We start from the raw sequence: 19,845 nt of genomic DNA on the forward strand, positions 1-19,845 counted from the left end.
AGCAGCGCAGGGTTGGCGGGGCCGGGGTTGCGCTGGGTGGGCGGGCGGGCGGGAGTGCGGGGAGGCAGCGCCGGGGGCGAGTGGAGCCGGAAAGAGCCGAGTGGCACCGAGCGGAGCCGAAAGCGAGGCGGGCGGAGCCGAGCGGGCAGGGGGCGCGTTGCCATGGGAACGCGAGCCGAGCGGGCCGGGCCGGGCTGAGCCGAACCGAACCGAGGCAAACTGGGCCGAACCGAACTGGGCCGAGCCGAGGCGGGCTGGACTGCACTGAGCTGAGCCGGGCCGGGCCGGGCCGGGCCGAATTGGGCCAGGCCGAACCGAGCTGGACTGAGCCGGGCCTCGCTGAGCAGGGCCTGGCCAGGTTAGACTGGGCCGATACGGGCCGAACCGGGCTAACGGCCCCCTCAGCAGGTGCTGCCCCCCGCCACCATGCTCATCAAGGAGTACCACATCTTGCTGCCCATGAGCCTGGAGGAGTACCAGGTGGCTCAGCTCTACATGATCCAGGTGGGGCTTTGCGGGGCTGAGTAGGGGCGCTGCAGGGAGCTGTGGAGTTGAGATCTGGGGAGGGCAAGGGGCTGTGGGGCTGAGCGTTGCAGGTGCAAGGGACTGAATATGGAGTCTGAGGGGTGCAGGGGGCTCTGGAGATGGGTATTGGGGGGTGTGCAGGGGGCTGTAGGGTACAGGAAGCCAGGGGGCTGAGCACTGGGGGTGCAGGGTGCTGTGGGGCAGAGCATGGAGCCTGAGGGTTGTAGGATACCATGGGGCTGAGCATGAAGAGTGCAGGGGGGCTGAGGCTGACCCCAAGGGATTGGCAGGGTGTCAGTGAGGATTGGGTGGGTTTTGGGGTCACCGAGTCAACTTGGGTATTCTGGGTGTAGGTGTGGGGCTGGGAAGGGTAAGGATGTGGGGACAAGGGGCTGTGAGGTGCCAAGCTTTAGGGTTTTGGGGGGGGCCACGCTCAACTGTCAGCTCTCCCCACAGAAGAAGAGCCGGGAGGAATCGAGCGGCGAGGGCAGCGGGGTGGAGATCTTGGCCAACCGCCCCTACACCGATGGCCCGGGTGGCAATGGCCAGTACACCCACAAGATCTACCACGTGGGCTCCCACATCCCCAGCTGGTTTCGGGCCCTGCTCCCCAAAGCTGCTCTGCAGGTGGAAGAGGAATCCTGGAATGCTTATCCCTACACCCGCACCAGGTAGGATCCCGCAGGGGCTGTGGGGGTGGGACGTGGGGCTGGCTGTGCCGCCAGGCTCACCCCTGTGCCCATCTGTTTCCCTCCTGCCAGGTACACCTGTCCCTTTGTGGAGAAGTTCTCCATTGAGATCGAGACCTACTACCGGCCAGACGCCGGCCAGCACACCAACATCTTCAACCTGAGCGCAGCAGAGAAGAGGCAGAGGATTTTGGGTGGGTACATCCATGATGGGCTTGGCTTGGGGTGCCAGGCAACACCCAATGCCTGCTGAGGTGCCCACATGGTGCCTGGGTGTGCCACAGTGCGTAAGGGGCTTGGTGGTTGTGATGGGCTTGGCTTTGGTGTGAAGACATTTATGGGGTGAATGTAGCAGGGGAGGGTGACTGTGCCCCAGTTTCCCTGCCCAAACCTTTCTGCCCCAGCCCTTCCTGCACACTCCCTTGGCAGCACTGCCAAACCATTACAGGTAGCTGGGGGGGGGGTTCGATTTCATTCTCCATCTCCTTCACTTGCCTCTATTTGTGTTTGTAGCCCTCTCCTTCCCAGTCCCAGCCTGCTCCCCCTTCTTTCCGTGCCCCAGCTCCTGGTTTTCCTTTCCCAGTCCCAAACTGGGTGTGCACAGACCCCCGACCCAGAACATTTTGGCTCAGGAGGGAGGGAGCTGCAAAAGCTTGTCCCCATTTTCCCACCCCTTGCCCTGCTTCTCCTGCTCCTCAGGGCTTTGCTCCAGATCGTTCCTGGGGCCCACATTGCTCTGGAGCTGCAGAGCTGGGAGCCTGGGGTTGGGATCTCTCCTTCAGTGGTGGGCCTGGCCCTGGCTGCTGCAGTCTGCCTTTGCTGGCGGTTGTTTTAGGCGCTGGAGTGCAGAGTGTGACGCGCTGCTTCTTAAAATGGAGGCCTAAAATAGGCACTGGGAGGAAATGATTCATCTGACCTATTTCTCTCATTGGCTCTGGTGGCACTGGGGATGTCCGGCTGGGATGCTGGCAGCTTGGGCCCTGGGGGCACGAAAATCCTCTTCCTGCCACCACTGAGGGCAGGCAGGGCAGAGCGCTGTGCCCACTGGTGGATTTGTTCCCCCCCCCTCCCAGTGCCCCATCCCACAGGCTGGTGGTGTCTTGGGTGGCTTCTGACTCCTGTGAGGATGGGGACAGGGAAGGACTGTCCCCAGCAGTGATCCCGCTGGGATTTTCTTGGCTAGCTCTCTGCTGTCACCCTGGGTGTCCTGTGGCAGTGACAGGTAGAAAGCCGATCTCGTGTTTCAAAGGGCGGTGGAATCACTGTCAGGGTGAGCTGAAGGGATGACTGTGCCCTCCTGGGTGTTCAGACAGACCCAGCAGACATTGTGTGAGTGATGTTCCTGGGAGCTGCTGTGGGACAACAGGCCCTGTCTCAGCTCCTTGATGCCACCAGCCCGTTGGGCATCGATGTAGGGGCTTGTGCTTCCCTCACCACTGCAGCCCAGCCCAGGTACAATCCATCAGCATGGGCTGGGCAGCATTTTGGTGGCCTTGGGACATCTCTGTACCCTTGGCAGAGTGGGGGGACACTAATGCAGAGAGCAAATGCCAGCTCTGGGCTGTCCTCTCAGCCTCTCCTGCCACACAATCTAGGCATTGTGGGTGCTGCTCTCCCACCCTGGGAATGTTTGGAAGGGTTGTGGTGCTTGGAATTTTTCACCCACCACAGGAAAAACCTCACTTCAGAGCTCCTGTCCTGTGATGGGTCCTTAAAAGTTCTGTTTTTCCCCCTCTTTTACTTTTGTTTTGTCCCAAGCTGGAGAAAGAGACCATGGGCAAATAAATGTGAGGTCTGGAAGAGTCTGGGTATGGGCTGGGGACAGCTGGCTGAGGAAAGCTCTGCGAGAAGGTTGTGGGGACCAGTGGGGTGCCATGGGACCCCTCAAGACCTTCTCAGCACCCCCCACCAGACTGTGTGGGAGGGAGCTGGCCTGGGGAAGGAGCTGGAGCAGCCAAACTGCTGGTGGTTTTGTGCAGGATTGGACCCCCCAAGCCCCCAAGATCTGTTGGATTCTGTTCTCCTGGGCGCCATCCAAGAGCTCTGCCTCTAATTCTGGGGGAGCCACCCCTGTTTTGGGAACAGAGGGATATTGCCCTCACACTCTTAATCTGGATGGGGACTCTTCTTGGGTCAGGGGGTGATTTTGCTGTGTCTATATCATGGTTTTGGGGGAGCCCTTAGGGCTGGGGGCTTGGGGGGAGCAGCTGGTGGGGCTCACCAAGCTGCTCTATGCAGCTCGTGCTCAGTCCCAGCCCCCACCTCCCCTGTGGTCACCAGGGCCACTCATCAGCTGCCAGGCCTCCTGGTTAATGCTCAGATGTGTGTCAGCTCCAGATCTCTGCATGCTTCACTGCCTCTCCTGCCCCCTCACTGCTGGATCAGGCCCCATGTGGGGGTGGGACATGCTCAGGTGTACCCAAGGGTGCTGTTGGTTGTAGAGCCACAGGGTAGAGTGTTTCCTGATGGCTGTGCTGGGTGGAAACTGGCCTGGGGAAATAATTGGGTGGGTGTTCTCTGAGATTTTTGTGCCTGAGGGGGGTCTTAAGTCATGGAATCATGGAATCATTTGGGTTGGAAAAGACCTCCAAGATCCTGGAGTCCAACCCTTACCCCAGCACTGCCAGGGCACCACTAAACCATGGCCCTCAGCACCAGCTCTCCAGGGCTTTGAAACGTTCCAGAGATGAGGACTCCACCACTGCCCTGGGCAGCCTGGGCCTTCACAACCCCCAAGGGCAAGAAATTGTTCCTCATGTCCATCCTAAACCTGTCCTGGGGCGACCTGAGGCTATTTCCTCTTGTTCTATCACTTCTTACTAAGGAGAATAACCTGACCCCTACCTGGCTTCAGCCTTCTTGCAGGGAGCTGTAGAGATCCAGAAGCTCTCCCCTCAGCCTCCTTTGCTCCAGGCTCAACACCCCCAGCTCCCTCAGCTGCTCCTCCCCAGCTCTGTTCTCCAGACCCTTCACCAACTTCATTGCCTTTCTCTGGACCTGCTCCAGCCCCTCAGTGTCCTTCTTGGGAGTGAGGGGCCCAAAACTAAACCCAGAATTTGAGGTGTGGCCTCAGCAGTGCCCAGTCCAGGGGCCAAAATTGCTCCCCTGGTCCTGCTGGCCCCACCAGGATGCTGGTGGCCTTCTTGGCCACCTGGGCACACCCTGGCTCATCTCCAGCTGCTGTCACCAGCCCCTCCAGGTCCTTTCCCACCCATTCTGCCCCCAGCCTGGAGCCTTCATGGGGTTGTTGTGACCCATGTGCCAGACCCAGCACTTGACCTTGGTGAACCTCATCTCACTGGTCTTGGACCATCGCTGCAGCCTGGCCAGGTCCTTTTGCAGAGCCTCCTGACCCTCAGCATGCCCTTGCCCAGCGCTGTAGGGTGAGCAGTGCCATGCCCCCTCGCAGACACCATCGACATCGTGCGGGACCCCATCTCCCCTGGGGAATACAAGCCTGAGGAGGACCCCAAGCTCTACCATTCAGCCAAGACAGGTCGAGGCCCTCTGGGGGACGACTGGCTGGAGACAGCTGCCGGCGGGCCCCTGATGTGTGCCTACAAGCTCTGCAAGGTGGAGTTCCGCTACTGGGGGATGCAGTCCAAGATTGAGCAGTTCATCCATGACGTGGGTGAGTGTGCTGAGCCCTCACCCCCCCACCCCCCCCCAGCACCTCGACTTTGGTGGGCTGGGACAGGTCTGAGGAGCCCTGGGTCTACCCTGGGTTCCTTTTGCTCCCTGCCCCTCCCCGTGCCTGTGGCAGGACTGCGGAAGGTGATGCTGAGGGCCCACCGCCAGGCATGGTGCTGGCAGGACGAGTGGACGGACCTGACCATGGAGGACATCCGGCAGCTGGAGGAGGAGACGGCCAGGATGCTGGCGCAGAAGATGGCCAAGTGTGGCGACGCCGAGCAGCCCTCCCCGGCGGGGCCCAGCCCAGAGGGGCGGCTGGAGCCGGGGGCTGCCGGTGGGCAGGAGGGGACTGAGGTGCAGGGGGTGGACGATGCCTCCCCTGATGATTCCTTTGCCAAGCAGTGGTCCACCTCTTCTCGGTCTTCCTACTCTTCCCAGCATGGAGGTGAGAGACCAGGTTCTGAGTGGGTGGGATGTGGTCCCTCGACCCCCAGCTGCTGCTGTTCTCCATCAGAAATGTGTTAGGGGGACCCTTGCTTCTGTGGTCGGGGTCTCCTGAGGGGAATTTGGGTTCCCCAGGGGTGCCCCTGAGACTCCTGAGGGCAGCTCTGGATCTTTTGGGGTGGCTTTGGGTCTCTTGGTAAAGCTCTGGGTGCTCCAGGGGTGGTTTTTGGTCTCCTGGAGTGGCCCTGGGTCTCCTTGGCTGCCTATGATGCCCCAGGGATGCCTTTGGGTCTCTTGGGGTGGTCCTGGGTGTCCCAGGGGTGGCTCTGGGTCTCTAGGAGGGGACTCTGGGTCTCTTGGGGAAGCTCTGGGTGCTCCATGGGAAGTCTTCAGTCTCCTGGGATGGCTCTGGGTGCCTTAGGGCTGGCCCTTGTTCTCTGGGGGAGGCCCTAAGCAGCTGATTCTCCTGGTTCTCCTTGTGTGGCCATGGGTCTCCTGGGGGTTTCTGGGGCGTGCTGTGGGTGCTGACCTGAGGCTGGTGGCAGGGGGGGTGTCTCCTCAGAGCCTGTCCGAGTGGCGGATGCAGAACATCGCTCGCGACTCCGAGAACAGCTCCGAAGAGGAATTTTTTGATGCCCACGGTACAAGGGGGCAGCCCCACGGCTGGGCCAGGCCCAGGCCCCAGCTTCTTGGGGTGGGGGTGCAGGCACAGGGCTGCTCCCCTCACCCAAGGTCCTCTCCCTGCCACCACAGAGGACCTGTCTGACAGCGATGAGGTCTTTGCGAAGGAGATGACCAAGTGGAGCTCCAATGACTTCCTGGACACGCTGGAGCGACCAGCGGAGCTGGATGAGGCACTGGGTGAGTGGTGAGGGGTGAGTTGGTGAGGGGGTAAGGGGTGAGTAGCCCCCAAACCCCAGCATGGCTGTCCTGGGAAGGGGGTGGCCCTCAGCAAGACACTCCATCTGGGCTCACCATGGCTGTGTACTCGCAGGAGATGGATCCAGCACCACCAAGGTGGATGGCGAAGGTTTGGGGACGTCCAGCTTCCCCGAGGTGAGCATCCCACTTGTCTCTTCCCTCCAGCCACGTCCCCTCACCCTGGCACAGGGTGCCACAGCACAACTTTGCCAGCCCAGCCCAGCTGGAAGCAAATGAAAGCTGTATTTACAAGCAGAACTACAATCTGCAGTGGAATGCAATGAAGCTGTACAAAAGAGACAGGAGTTACAATACTTACAGGGATTTACAATTGAGAAACAGCACAGGAACAGCTCCCTGCTCAAAGACCAGGGCAAGCTACTAGCTTGTCCTTCCTTGCCTCCCCCTGGGGCCCTTGTACAAAAGAAGGCACAAGAGAAAGGAGCAGAGGAGTTAATACCAAAACAATGCAGCCAAGGTCAAGCAGAAGCAAGTCAGTATTCCCCCCCCAGAGCAAAGAAGTGAGAAGAGAAATTGTTTTGGTAGACTGAATCCAGTGAGATTGCTCAGAATTATCTTTGTTTTCCTTTTTACACCCAACAGTGATTTCTTTGCTACTTTTCTGTCCAAGATCAGTGAAAACATTTTAAAGGCATAGCCTTAAAGGCATAGCCTGCTTGAAGGTGTCCAGAGAAGGGCAATGAGGCTGGGGAGGGGTCTGGAACACAGCCCTGTGAGGAGAGGCTGAGGGAGCTGGGGTTGCTTAGCCTGGAGAAGAGGAGGCTCAGTGGAGACCTTCAACTACCTGAAGGGAGGTTGTAGCCAGGTGGGGGTTGATCTCTTCTCCCAGGCAGCCAGCACCAGAACAAGAGGACACAGTCTCAAGCTGTGCCAGGGGGAAGTTTAGGCTGGAGGTGAGGAGAAAGTTCTTCCCAGAAAGAGTAATTGGCCATGGGAATGTGCTGCCCAGGGAGGTGGTGGAGTCCCCATCCCTGGAGGTGTTCAAAAAAGGCTTGGCTGTGGCCCTTGGAGCCATGGGTTAGCTGTCAGGAGGTGTTGGGTAATAGGTTGGACCTGATGATCTCTGAGGTCTTCTCCACCCTGGCTGACTCTATGATTGAAACTCCCACACCTCCCCGCAGGGCGGCGCGGCGGAGAGCGCGGCGCAGGCGTGCCGGATCCACGCTCTCTTCCTCATCCTCCACAGCGGGAACATCCTGGACCAGGGTGCTGGGGAGCCGGGCTCCAAGCAGGCAGACGTGCAGACCTTGGCTGCCACCTTCGACGCCGTCACCCGCGTCCACTTCCCCGAGGCGCTGGGACACGTGGCCCTGCGCCTGGTGCCCTGCCCGCCCATCTGCGCCGCTGCCTACGCTCTCGTCTCCAAGTAGGGATGGCAGCGCCCCTGCGCTGCTGCCGTGGGGCAAGCGGGGCAGGGCTTGTCCCCATGGGAGACAGCCCCGAGAAGGCCAAGGGCATCCTGGCCTGCATCAGGAACGGTGTGGCCAGCAGGAGCAGGGAAGTCATTGTGCCCCTGTGCTCAGCGCTGGTTAGGCCACACCTTGAGCCCTGTGTCCAGTTCTGGGCTCCTCAGTTTAAGAAGGACATTGAGAGACTTGAAGGTGTCCAGAGAAGGGCAACAATGCTGGGGAAGGGTCTGGAGAATAGAGGTGGTGAGGAGCAGCTGAGGGAGCTGGGGGTGTTGAGCCTGGAGAAAAGGAGGCTGAGGGGAAAGGAGGTTGGAGTGAAGTGAGGATTGGTTTCTTTTGCCAAGGAACAAGTGACAGGGCAAGAGGCAATAGCCTCAGGTTGCCCCAGGGGAAGTTTAGGTTGGATATGAGGAACATTTTCTTGTCCTTGAGGGTTGTCAAGCCTGGCCCAGGCTGCCCAGGACAGTGGTGGAGTCCCCATCTCTGGAGGTGTTTCAAAGCCATGGAGCTGTGGTGCTGAGGGCCATGGTTTAGTGGTGCCCTGGCAGTGCTGGGTTAAGGGTTGGACTCCACAATCTTAAAGCTCTCTTCCAACCCAAACAATTCTGTGATTGTTCTGCCTAGGACACAGGGGATGGGATGGAGATAACTGGGTGCAGCACTGGGGTGGGCATGTGCCATGCAACTGGGACATTAGGGCAACCTTGTTCATCCTCCTCCTTCCTCATGTCCTCAGGCTCAGCCCCTACAGCCACGACAGGGACAGCTTGTCCAGCAGCCAGGACCACATCCCACTGGCTGCCCTCCCACTGCTGGCCACCTCCTCAGGCAGCTACCAGCACGCTGTGGGTGCTGTCATCACCCGTGCCAACCAGGCCTATGGCACCTTCCTGCACTCTGCAGAAGGGACTGGCTTCTGTGGCCAGGTCAGAGGGGACTTGGGCTTTGAGGGAGCTCCCCTGGGAGCTGTCTTAACCTTGTGTCAAGGATTTGGAGGCTCCATTCTTCATTACCCTGAGCGTGGGTCCCTGTGCTGTTTGCAGGTGGTGCTGCTGGGTGATTGTGTGGGTGGCATCCTGGGGTTTGATGCCCTCTGCCAGAGCCGGGCGGGCGCCGGGGGCAGCCGCAGCAGCAGCCGCCGCGGCAGCTTGGTGAGTGCCAACACCCCCAGCGACCAACCGGCATCGGGGTGGGTGGGTGCTGGGGTGCAGGGTGGCTCTTCAGCTGGGAGATGATGGTTATTGTCTGCCAGAGCACGGAGCCCATCTCCCCAGAGCTGTGTGGGGGCCGGGACCCGCTGGCTGATGGCACAGATGGAGCCACCACGGGGTCCAGCCAGGCCAGCCCGGAGCTGGGGACACAGCCACCGTGCCGGGAGCAAGGGGACAGCCACCATCACAGCTCCTCCTCCAGGTGAGGGTGAAGGGGGGGACAAGCAGTGCCACCATGGCCCATAACCACAAGAGCCCAGCTGTTCCCCAAACTCCTTTTCCCATGGGGAAAAAAAAACCCAAAACAATGGAAAGAGTAAATTTATCATCTGCTTGGGAATGTCCTGGGGATTTCCCATCATCCCAGCTTGGGAAGGAGCATGGCATGGGGCAGCCTGCCTCAGGCTTGTCTTAGAATCATAGAATCATTAAGGTTGGAGAAGACCTCTAAGATCATCAAGTCCGTGGCAAGGGGCAGCCTGTTCCAATGTCTTCCTCAAGCTCCCCTACCTCCAGCAGCTCCTCTGGGCCAACAGGGCCATGCCAGGCACAGCTTTTTCCCCCAGGATGGTGCCATCCCTCTTCATTTCAACTGTCCCCAACTCTCCCAGCCTGCAGGCCACTGAGGAGGTAGAGGGACCACGGAGCAGTGATGGGGCAGAGGGCACCAGCTCTCGTCTTGACTTCAAGGTCTCTGGGTTCTTCCTCTTTGGTTCCCCGCTGGGGCTGGTGCTCGCGCTGCGCAAGACTGTCATGCCCGCTCTGGATGGTGAGGAGCCCTGCCAGCTGTGGTGCCAGCATCCAACCCTCCCCACGGGCCTCCAGCCCTCATCCCTGCTTGTCCTCTCCTTGTTCCCTACCAGCCTGAGCCCCACAGGACTTCCCCAAAGAGCCCTGCTTGGGTTTGAGCCCCTGGCACAGCCAGCCCTGTCTGCATGGGCATCAGTGTTGGTGCGTGCCTGAGTGTCCCCTTTCCTGAGCATCCTCTTCTCTAAATGTTCCTTTCTCCTACTTCATGCCAGCCCCAGCCTGTCTCTGCCTATCACCAGTGTCCTAGGTTTGAGCCCCTTGCATGCCCAGCCCTGGTTTTGTGTGTGTTGTTGGGTGCCAAATTTTCCCCTTCCCCAGATGTCTCTTTCCCTGCTCTGCACCAGCCCCAGCCTGTCCCCTGTCTGTCACCAGTGTCCTGGATGTGAGCCTTTTCCATGCCCAACCCTGTTTTTTGTGGGTGTTGGTCTCAGTGTGTGCCAAATTGTCCCTTTCCTTGACCATCCCCTTCCCTGCTCCCTGCCACCCCAGCCTGTCCCCCACCTGTCCCTGGTGTCCTGGGTTTGAATCTTTCTTTCTCCTGGCTGGCTTTTGAGCTCCTGGCTGCACTGCCCTGTGCCCTGCAGCCCTCCTGCCCCCTTACAGTGCCTGTCAGGCTCTTGGCCATGCAGGCTGGGCAGCCCCAAGCCCTTTTTTGTGCCACAGTTGCCCAGCTGCGTCCTGCCTGCGAGCAGATCTACAACCTCTTCCATGCTGCCGACCCCTGTGCCTCTCGCCTGGAGCCCCTCCTGGCCAAAGCCTTCCATGCTGTCCCACCCCTCAGCGTGCCCCGCTACCAGAAGTACCCGCTGGGTGATGGCACCTCGTCCTTGCTGGGTGAGCAGCACCAGTGCCAGGCTGTGCCTGGGCACCCTGGGCTGCAGTGTTGTGCCGGTGGTACCCAGAGCAGCCACAGCTCTACTTGGGGAGGGGGTGGGGGGGGAAGGGACGTGTGAGCCCTGCCCAGGTCTTTGGGGCTGTGGTGGAGGGTGGTTGGTGTCCCCAGGGAGCTCTCTTCTCACCTGTCCCTCTCCACAGCGGAGGCTCTGCAGATGCACTCTGCCCTGTTCCTGCCTGAGGTGGACATTGCTGCTCCTCCTACCCCCACCAGCAGCTTTGGGGGCTTCTGGAGGAGCAACGAGCCAGGAGACCCCCCAACTCCTGCCAGCACCAGTGAAGTTGTCAAGAGTAAGTGCCACCCTTGCCCGTCCCGTGCTGGCGGCTCGGGTCGATGAGGTGCAGGGCTGGCTTCATTCCCTCTTTCCCCATAGTCCTGGAGCGCTGGTGGGGCCCGAAGCGCATCGACTACTCTCTGTACTGCCCCGACGCCCTCACCGCCTTCCCCACCATCACCCTGCCGCACCTCTTCCACGCCAGCTACTGGGAATCCTCCGACGTGGTGGCCTTCATCCTGCGGCAGGTATGGCGGGCACGGCGGGTGGCACGGCTGGCCGGGGACCGGTGGAGGCTGAGCCAGGGCCGTGCCTGCTCGGCAGGTGATGGAGAAGGAGGGGCCGCAGCCGGCGGAGAGCGAGGAGAGCTCCATCTACAGCCCGGCGATCCCGCGGGAGAAGTGGCAGCGCAAACGCACCCAAGTGAAGATCCGGGTACGTGCTCCCGGCCCGGCGGCAGCACGAAGCTTTGCCAGGGCAGTCCCAAGGGAGGTAAATCCTCCTGGGGGCCGGTCACAAGCCGTGTTCCCCAGAGCACGGCCCCGGTTCTCTTGAGTGACTATCGATGATCCGGATGAGGGAACTGAGGCAGCCTCAGGCAGTTTGCAGATGGCACTCCATTGGGTGGCAGCGTTCATCTGCTGCAGGGTTGGGGGCTCTGCAGAGGGGTCTGGCCAGGCTGGATTAATGGCTGTGGTCAAGGGCTGGAAACTGCCCGGTGGAAAAGGACCTCTGGGGGTGCTGGTTGGCAGCAGCTGAAAATGAGCCAGGGTGTGCCCAGGTGGCCAGGAAGGTCACTAGCATGCTGGCTTGGATCAGCAAGAGTGTGGCCAGCAGGATGAGGGCAGGGCAGTGATTGTGTCCCTGGACTGGGCACTGCTGAGGCCACACCTCAAATCCTGGTCTCAGTTTTGGGCCCCTTACTCTAAGCTGGACTTTGAGGGGCTGGAGCAGGTCTGGTGAAGGGCAAGAGAGTGAGTGAAGGGTCCAGAGAACAGGGCTGGTGAGGAGCAGCTGAGTTGAGCCTGGAGAAAAAGAGGCTGAGGGGAGACCTTTTGGCTCTCTCCAGCTCCCTGAAAGGAGGCTGGAGCCTGGTGGGGTTGGTCTTTTCACCCTGGTATCAGGTGACAGAACAAGAGGAAATGGCCTGAAATTGTGCCAGGGGAGGTTTAGGTTGAATGTGAGGAACACTTTCTCTCCTTGAAGATTGGTCAGGCATTGCAACAGGCTCCCTGGGGAGGTGGTGGAGTCCCCATCCCTGGAGGTGTTCAAGAAGTGTGTGAACATGACACTGTGGGACATGGTTTTATGGCCATGGTGGTGTTGGGCTGAGGGTTGGCCTCAGTGATCTCAGAGAGCTTTTCCAACCCTACTAATTCTGTGATTGCCTCCCTGGCCAGACCTTGGCCATGGGGCGATACAGCTAAGGGGGTTTACTTCTGGCTGTCAGGAGGATGTCAGGATGGTCCCACAGCCTGGTGGGGTGCATGTGCCATTTTGGGGGCTTCTCTGGCACCACCACAGCCCTGGCATGAGGTGCTGAGCCCACTGTGTCCCTGCAGAACGTGACCGCCAACCACCGTGCCAGCGACGTGATCGTGTGCGAGGGCAAAGCCCAGGTCCTCAGCGGGCGCTTCATGTACGGACCCCTGGACGTGGTGACACTCACTGGGGAGAAGGTACTGCTGGGCCCACTGGTGCCACCAAGACCCTGTCAAATGGGTGGGGATGTCCAGGAGGTGACATGGTGCTGGTGTCAGCCATGGCAGGGGAACGGATGCGGTGAACAAGTTCCTATATAGGGTGTTGGGAAGGTCATAAGGGACTTGGGGACTGGGGATGAGGCAGGATCTGGAGAGGCAGTCCATGCTCAGCCCTTTGCCCTCTCCAAGGTGGACATCTACATCATGACCCAACCACTGTCAGGGAAGTGGCTGTACTATGGCACCGAGGTGACAAGCGGCAGCGGGCGCCTGACCTTCACCATCCCTCCAGATAAGGCTCTGGCCATCGGCATCTACCCTGTGCGCATGGTGGTCAGGTGAGGCAGGGGGCCGCCCTGCCACCTTGGATCCTCCTCCACCCCTTTTGGCAGAGGTCCCCAGCTAGCTGCTCCCTCTCTGTGGCAGAGCTGGTGCCAAGCCGCTCTGCTCTGCCATGCCAGGGGGGACCACAGCTACGCCGAGGCGTACCTGACGGTGGTGGCGCCGGGCACGGAGTCCGTCGTGTTCAGCATCGATGGTTCCTTCACCGCCAGCGTCTCCATCATGGGCAGTGACCCCAAGGTGCGGGCAGGAGCTGTCGATGTGGTAAGGTAGGTGTCCTCCAAACAACAGGGAGAATCTCCTTCTCCATTCCTGGGGTGGTGACAACCCAGCTGGAGTAGTGAGAACATCAGAGCAGGTTCCTCTCTCGGGATGAGTTGGGGAATCTTCCCACCCACCCCCTCGCCCACTTTTCACAGCATCTCCGAGCTGGTGGGGAAACAGCCTGCTCCTGGATTTGGTCCTGAAGCCTGCTGTGATAACCCACAGCTCTGCTGTGCCTTCAGCCTTGCCAAAATCCCTGGGAGGAGGAAGGGTTTGGAGGCAGCACCCATGTGTGATGTCTTGGGAATTGTTTTGCTTGGAAGAGAGCTTTTAAGATCGTGGAGTCCAACCCTTCACCCAGCACTGCCAGGGCACCACTAAACCATGGCCCTCAGCACTGCATTTTTGAAACCCCTCTGGGGATGGGGACTCCACCATTGCCCCAGACAGCCTGGGCCAGGCCTTGACAACCCTGAAAGGCAAGAAATGGTTCCTTATGTCCAGCCAAAGCCTCTCCTGGGGTAAATTGAGGCCCTTTCATTTTGTCCTGTCCCTTGTTCCTCGGGAGAAGAGCCTGACGTTTTCAGGGAGTTGCAGAGAGCCCTCAGCCTCCTTTTCTCCAGGCTCAACAACCCCAGGACCCTCAGCTGCTCCTCACCACAGCTGTTCTCCAGATCCTTTACCAACTTTGTCTCCCTTTCTCTGGGGTCACTCCAGCAGATGGTGGAGCAGATGTACCAGCTGCTTGGTGGCTTCCCACCGGCAGGACTGTCCCTACCCAAGCTGTGTCCCCTCCTAGGCACTGGCAGGACTCGGGGTACATGATCATCTACGTGACGGGGCGCCCTGACATGCAGAAGCACCGCGTGGTGGCCTGGCTCTCCCAGCATAACTTCCCCCATGGTGCTGTCTCCTTCTGTGATGGGCTCACCCACGACCCTCTGCGCCAGAAGGCTGCCTTCCTGCAGAGCCTGCGCACCGAGGTGGGCACATGGGGACGCTGGCAGGGTCGGGAACGCAAGCAGAAAGGTGGTGGAGGGGTAGGGGGTAGCGTGGGTTGCGCTGCAGCCCATATCCATCTTCATCCTGGAGATGCTTGGAGCTGGACCATGAGGATGGCACCTGCAGTCCATATCCATCTTCATCCTGGAGATGCTTGGAGCTGGACCTTCTGCCAGGACCATGCCCAGGGCACAGCATAGTAGCTCCCAGCCCAACCTTTGTAAAACTGAGGGTGTCCCAGTCCCCTGTGGGTGGCTGTCCTCACAGGAAGGGTTGGTCCCTGCCCTAATGCCCTGCTTGTGCCCATGGACAGGCGGAGATCACCATTGTTGCTGGCTATGGTTCCACCAAGGACATCTCTGTCTACAGCTCGCTGGGGCTGCCACCAATGCAGATCTACATCGTGGGCCGAGCTGTCAAGAAGTTCCACAACCAGTGCCAGGTATGGTGGCGGGGCTGGGGCTGCAGGGGACAACTTCTGACCCTGCCAGGGAGTGTGTGCTGGCTGGGCCCACCATCCTGGGCTGTCCCTGTGTCCCACAGTTCCTGTCTGAGGGCTATGTAGCCCACTTGGCTCAGCTGGAGGCAGCAGCATTGGCCAACTCACCCAAGGGACCTCCACGGCCCGTGCTGGGCAAAGGCACCTACGGCTGCCCGGCACCCGTTGACTTCCTACGCAAGCAGAGCCAGCTCCTGAGGTCCCGGGGCTCCAGCCAGGCAGAGAGGGATGGGGGACCCCCACCAGGACCCCCAGGGCTGCCCCGGACCAAGCCCCGCAGCGTCAGCCTCAAGCTGGAGGGTGAGGAGTGAGGGTGGTGTGGCCACTGTCCCCCTCTCTCCACCACAGCCTTCCTTTCCCAGCCAGGAGCGCGTGGGGCCGGAGCCAGCGATGGGCCTTGAGCCCGTTGGAAGGAGACAAAGGGTGCTGGGTCCCCTGAAAGTGAGGGACCCTGGGAGCTGGCACCTCGAGGCCCACCAAGGGCCGGAGCAATCCCCTCCAAGGGCTGGAGTGATCCCCTCGGGGCTGAGCCACTTGAAGTTCCCCCCTTCCGTCCCCCAGCTCTGCTTCCAACCTGCTCCCTTAGTCCTTTGGGGCTGCTGGGCAGTGCCAGGTGGGGATTGTCCCCTGGGGAGCTGGTGTGTTGTTCTCTGGGGACCCTAGGCAGAGTCTGGGGGGTTGGGACATGGCTGTTTTCCAGGACAAGTGGCGTCTGTCCCACTCCCCACCTATTTATTTCCGTTCAGTGTGGGGCAGGGGAAGGGTTGGGGTTCAAAAGTGGTTCCTCTGTTCTCTTTGTTTGGTGTGAAATAAAAGCAATGTAAAGATGAGGAGCTGGGACCTACCTCTCTGCTCTGTACCCTCCTGGCTAGGGAAGGTGGCACCAGCACTTCCACCCACCAGCAAAGCCCTGGCCCTGGGGAATATCTGACCCAGGAGGTAGCCTTGGGGGAGAGTGGTTGGTTCATGAGCAATTTGAGAGGCATCATGGTAAGAAAAACACAGCCTGGAGTGGCCCTGGGCTGCCCCATGGTTCTTGGGTAGGTCTTGATGCTGAGCACAGTGAGGCAGCCTAGCCTTTGAGCCATCACCATCAGGCTGGGGTTTGGGATGCTGCAGGCTCAGCTTTGAGCTCATGAGGGGCACTCCTGTGACATCTCTGTGTTAGAGCTGCTTCTACAACCTCAGTTCAGGATGGAGCCTGCTGGAGCAGTTTGGTGGCTCCACACCTTAGCAAGAGTCACTGAGCAGCTTGAACGCACCCATGCTGGGGGCAGTGCTCACCACAGCAAGTCAAGGCTCAGGTTTGAGCTCCTGAAGGCCCCCCCCAGTGACAACATCTCCCTGTCAGAACAGCTTCCATGCTCTGAGCCCAGGATGGAGAACCTGGAGAGGTTCTGTGACTCTACACCTTAGAAAAATCCTTGAGCAGCTTGAACACATCCAGGGCGGTGCCAGCGCTCCCCACAGCAAGTCAGGGCTCAGCTTGGAGCTCATGAGGAGCACCCCAGCGACAGCATCAAGCTGCTTTTACACCAGGAGCACAGAACAGAGGCTGCTGGGGACATCTCGTGGCTCTACACCTTAGAAAGGGTCATTAAGGAGCGCGAACACATCCGTGCCAAGGGCACAGCAAGTCAGGACTCAGTTCTGCAGTGAATTTGCGAGGTCTTAGCACCAGACCTTGACCAGAGCTTGACCCATTCCTGCCCATCTCAACCTCCTTTGCCTCCAACAGCAACTTTCCAAAGCAACAAGGTGCCTGTGACTCATTTTACTTCTGCTTGTCTTGGCATAGCACAACCAGAGTTCTAGGTCAATGGCAGTACGAAGCAATTAGGTCTCCATAAACTATTTCTGATGCTGCCACGAGGATGGAGCAGCGAGAACACACACAGCTTGAGATGGGCAGCAGCAGCCTCAAGATGTGGCGACGCAGGACGTGGCACGGCGCACAGGGCAAGGGCCGGGGCCGAGCGACCACGAGAAGCTTGTCCAGCCCTGAAGGTGGTGGCTCACAGCCCAACATAAAGTATCAAAACATGAAACAAACACAAAAAAAAAGGTAAAAGGAGGTGGCAGAGAGCAGCAGGCTGGAGCTCGTGTCCCTGGCACGACGAGGAGCGGCGTCCAGAGCTTCACCTGGGAGCGAGGGGCGCGGGGCCACGAGCTACGGTGCGCTGCCGCGGCGAGCTCCCGGGGCCGCTTCTTCCGATAATTAAAATCTGTATTAAACATTAATAAACATCCCTGAACATTCCACATGTGGAATATCTTAAAGAAACCAACCCAGAACCTGCTCAGAGAGCCTCGTGGGGAGGGAGGGGCTCTACTGGGAGAAGATGCCCTTGAAACGGATCTTGTCCTCGGCGTCCTTCTCCCTCAGGCGAGCTTCCAGGCTCCGCAGCTCCTTGGAGACGACGGAACGCAGCGACGGGTCGAGGGCCAGCACCTTGGCAAAGTCAGCCTGGGCCTCTGCCACGTTCCACACCGCGGCGTGGGCCTTCCCCCGCTTGAAATAGGCCTTGACGTTGTCTGTGGGGAGAGAGCTGCTGAGCTGGAGAGAGCTGCTGCCACCTTCCCACCGCCCTGCTCGCCCCGTCGGCACCTACCCCAGCCAGCTGGGCCGACCCAGGAGCTCTTTACCTTCATACTTGTTGAGGATGGAGGAGCAATGGTCCAGCACCTCGTAGTACTCCTCAGACTGCAGCTTGCATTGGCAGTAATTTAACAGCAAGGGTGTGATCTTCTGGTCAAGCTCAATCCAGTCTGGAGAGCCAGGCTGTTCCTGCAGGATGAATCATAAAAGTGTTAGGGCTGGAAGGGACCTCAAGGATCATCCAGTTCCAACCCCCTGCTGCCATGGGTAGGGACTCCTCACACTACAGCAGGTGCCTCAGAGCCACATCCAGCCTGGCCTTAAAAAACTCCAGGGATGAAGCTTCCACCACCTCCCTGGGCAATCTGTGCCAGTGTCTTGCCACACTTAAGGTGAAAAACGACTTCCTAACATCCAATCTGAAGCTCCCTATTTCTAGTTTTGTTTTATTCCCCCCAGTCCTATCCCTCCCTGCCACCCTCAAAAGTCCCTCCCCAGCTTTCTTGTAGGCCTCCTTCAGATACTGGAAGGCCACAATAAAGAGAAGCTCCCAAGCCCTGCTCTGCAGGAGGGTTAAGGGTAGAACTCTGTGGACACCAGAGAAGGAAGAGAATAAGGAGAAGCTCCCAAACTATGTGCTTCCTGAGGGGTAAAGGTAGAAATCTGTGGACACCACAGAGGGATCAGGTGCCCCCACCTTCATCTGTAGGTTCTTGAGACAGGCGATGGCATCGTAGTATTTGGCAGCTGCCTCCTGCACCTTGCCCTGCCGGTAGAGCTCGTTGCCTTCCTTGTGGATCAGGGGGACAGCCTGCAGCTTCTCCTCATCTGTCATGGCCCATGGGTCCTGCTGGTAGGAGCCAGGTGCCTCCACCTGCCAGCACCCCATCATAGAAACAAAGACTGGTTTGAGTGGGATGAAACCTTCCAAGCTCATCTAGTGAGAAGGGACATCCCCAACTAGAGCAGATTGCTCAGAGCTCCAAACAACCTGACCTGTGATGGCTCCAGGAATGGGGCACCTCCCACCAATCTCAGCAACCTGGGCCTGGGTCTCCCTACCTTCACAGTCAAGAATTTCTTCTTTGTCTCCCATCTGAATCTCCCCTCTGTTACTTTAAACCATCACCCCGTGTCCTGTCATAGCAGGTCCTGCCCCAAAGTCTGTCCCCAGATTTCCGATTGGCCCTTTTAAGTCCTGAACGTGTCCCTGGAACCATTTTTTCTCTCCACACTGAACAACCCCAGCTGTCTCAGCCTTTCCTAAGATCACAGCCCTGTATCCAGGCAGGGGCAGAGCCCCAGCCACCCTCCTGCCTCCACCAGCCTCCACCCAGGGTTGGGTTGCTTGTGGCCATCCCTGATCTACCCCCAGCCCAGGGCTGGGAATGACAGCCTCACCCACCCCTTCCTGAATGGGTGCCTCACCTTTAGCACCTCAATGTCAAAGATGAGGGGCTGAGGGTTCTTCTGGAGTTCGTCGAGGTCAGGGTACCCCAGAGAGTAGTGCTCATGCAGCTGGGCAATGCTGCAGCAGTGCCGTTGTCCCTCCAGCGGGTCCTTCCCAGCCGCAATGTTCCGCAGGCTCTTGGAAACCAGTGGGTAGAGCACCACGTGCTGGGGGGCACAGGGTACTGGAGTTGGTACTGAGGACTGGGTCACTCCCAGCCTCGCACCCTGGGACCCAGGAGCAAAGAGAGGCTGGCTCCGACCACGGCCACACAGCACAGGCCGCGCCCCCCGCCAATGGAACGTGCCCCAGCGCAAGCCACACTCCTAGGTACAGGCCGTGCCCCAAGCCAATGAGCTGCTTCTCTGCGTGTCAAACCACGCCTCTTGGGTGGCGAGCCACGCCCCCAATAGCTAACCACACCTATTAACCAATCACCACAGCCCCGACAAAGCAAACCACGCCCCCAAGCCTCAAACCCCAGCCCCTAAACAATCACCACGCCCCTGAAATAACAACCCCGGCCCCTTCCCCTCCGGGCCCGCCCCTACCTTGACGTCACAGCGGAAGCGGGCCCGCTCCCCGGCCCGCATGGTCCGCAGGGCCGCCTCCCACACCGGCAGCTTGAACTTCTTGCCGGCTATCAGCTCCATGGGTTTCCCCCGTTCTCGGCTGTCGTCCAGCGGCGTCTCCTCATCCCCGCACCGCAGTGTCCGGTAGTGGAAGGTGGCCTGAGGAAGGGTGAAAAAGGCTGCGGTGTCTCCATGGCGACAGCGGAAGGGTGTCGGCGGAGGGGGGGGGGGCCTCTCCGCGCATGCGCGTCTCGCCCCGTGTTCGCCCAGCTCGGTCCCCGTTCCCCACCCCCAGCCCCCAGAGGGTAGCGGCTCGGTTCTGACCTTGGTGCCATCGCGGAAGTCGGGCAGCGGCCCGGTGCCCTCCCGTATCACCTCCTTGTAGACGCCGTCGGCCCGCAGCTGCTCGACTTGCTGCGCCATTGCCGCCGCGCCCCGCCTCGCCTCCCTTCGGCCGCCTCCGCCGCCGCTCGTCCCTTTCCGGAGGCACACGGGCGTGCGGCTGCGCCCCCTGCTGGAGGGGAGGACGCAGGGGGAGGGGCCAGCCCTCGGTACAGGCGGCGGCGGCGGCAGCGGGTCCGG

General features: G+C 59.9%; 2 protein-coding genes across 3 annotated transcripts; one reads left to right on the forward strand and one right to left on the reverse strand.

Annotated features, from left to right (window-relative positions):
* The first annotated feature begins 270 nt into the window (after positions 1-270).
* Positions 271-15,573, forward strand: PITPNM1 (phosphatidylinositol transfer protein membrane associated 1). The gene is made up of 23 exons (XM_054171921.1): positions 271-504; positions 982-1,196; positions 1,287-1,408; positions 4,624-4,845; positions 4,978-5,292; positions 5,837-5,932; positions 6,045-6,152; positions 6,286-6,347; positions 7,355-7,599; positions 8,379-8,568; positions 8,686-8,793; positions 8,895-9,055; positions 9,465-9,622; positions 10,327-10,497; positions 10,699-10,848; positions 10,932-11,080; positions 11,157-11,267; positions 12,395-12,511; positions 12,725-12,873; positions 12,997-13,146; positions 13,941-14,124; positions 14,457-14,585; positions 14,687-15,573. Exons 1-23 carry the CDS (start codon positions 427-429, stop codon positions 14,951-14,953), a joined length of 3,657 nt encoding a protein of 1,218 aa, XP_054027896.1. The 5' UTR covers positions 271-426; the 3' UTR covers positions 14,954-15,573.
* An 828-nt stretch (positions 15,574-16,401) lies between these two features.
* On the reverse strand, positions 16,402-19,824 carry AIP (aryl hydrocarbon receptor interacting protein). Of its 2 annotated transcripts, none has more exons than XM_054171939.1 (6): positions 19,588-19,824; positions 19,243-19,422; positions 18,670-18,858; positions 17,939-18,115; positions 17,289-17,430; positions 16,402-17,177 (listed from the first exon to the last, which is right to left on the reverse strand). In XM_054171939.1, exons 1-6 carry the CDS (start codon positions 19,684-19,686, stop codon positions 16,972-16,974), a joined length of 993 nt encoding a protein of 330 aa, XP_054027914.1. In that variant the 5' UTR covers positions 19,687-19,824; the 3' UTR covers positions 16,402-16,971. The 2 variants fall into 2 exon arrangements, with proteins under 2 accessions (XP_054027914.1, XP_054027915.1); XM_054171940.1 differs by having other exon boundaries at positions 17,105-17,177; positions 17,297-17,430.
* Positions 19,825-19,845: the final 21 nt, after the last annotated feature.

Source organism: Dryobates pubescens, chromosome 22 (genome assembly GCF_014839835.1).
Source record: "Dryobates pubescens isolate bDryPub1 chromosome 22, bDryPub1.pri, whole genome shotgun sequence".
Taxonomy (NCBI): Eukaryota; Metazoa; Chordata; class Aves; order Piciformes; family Picidae; genus Dryobates; species Dryobates pubescens.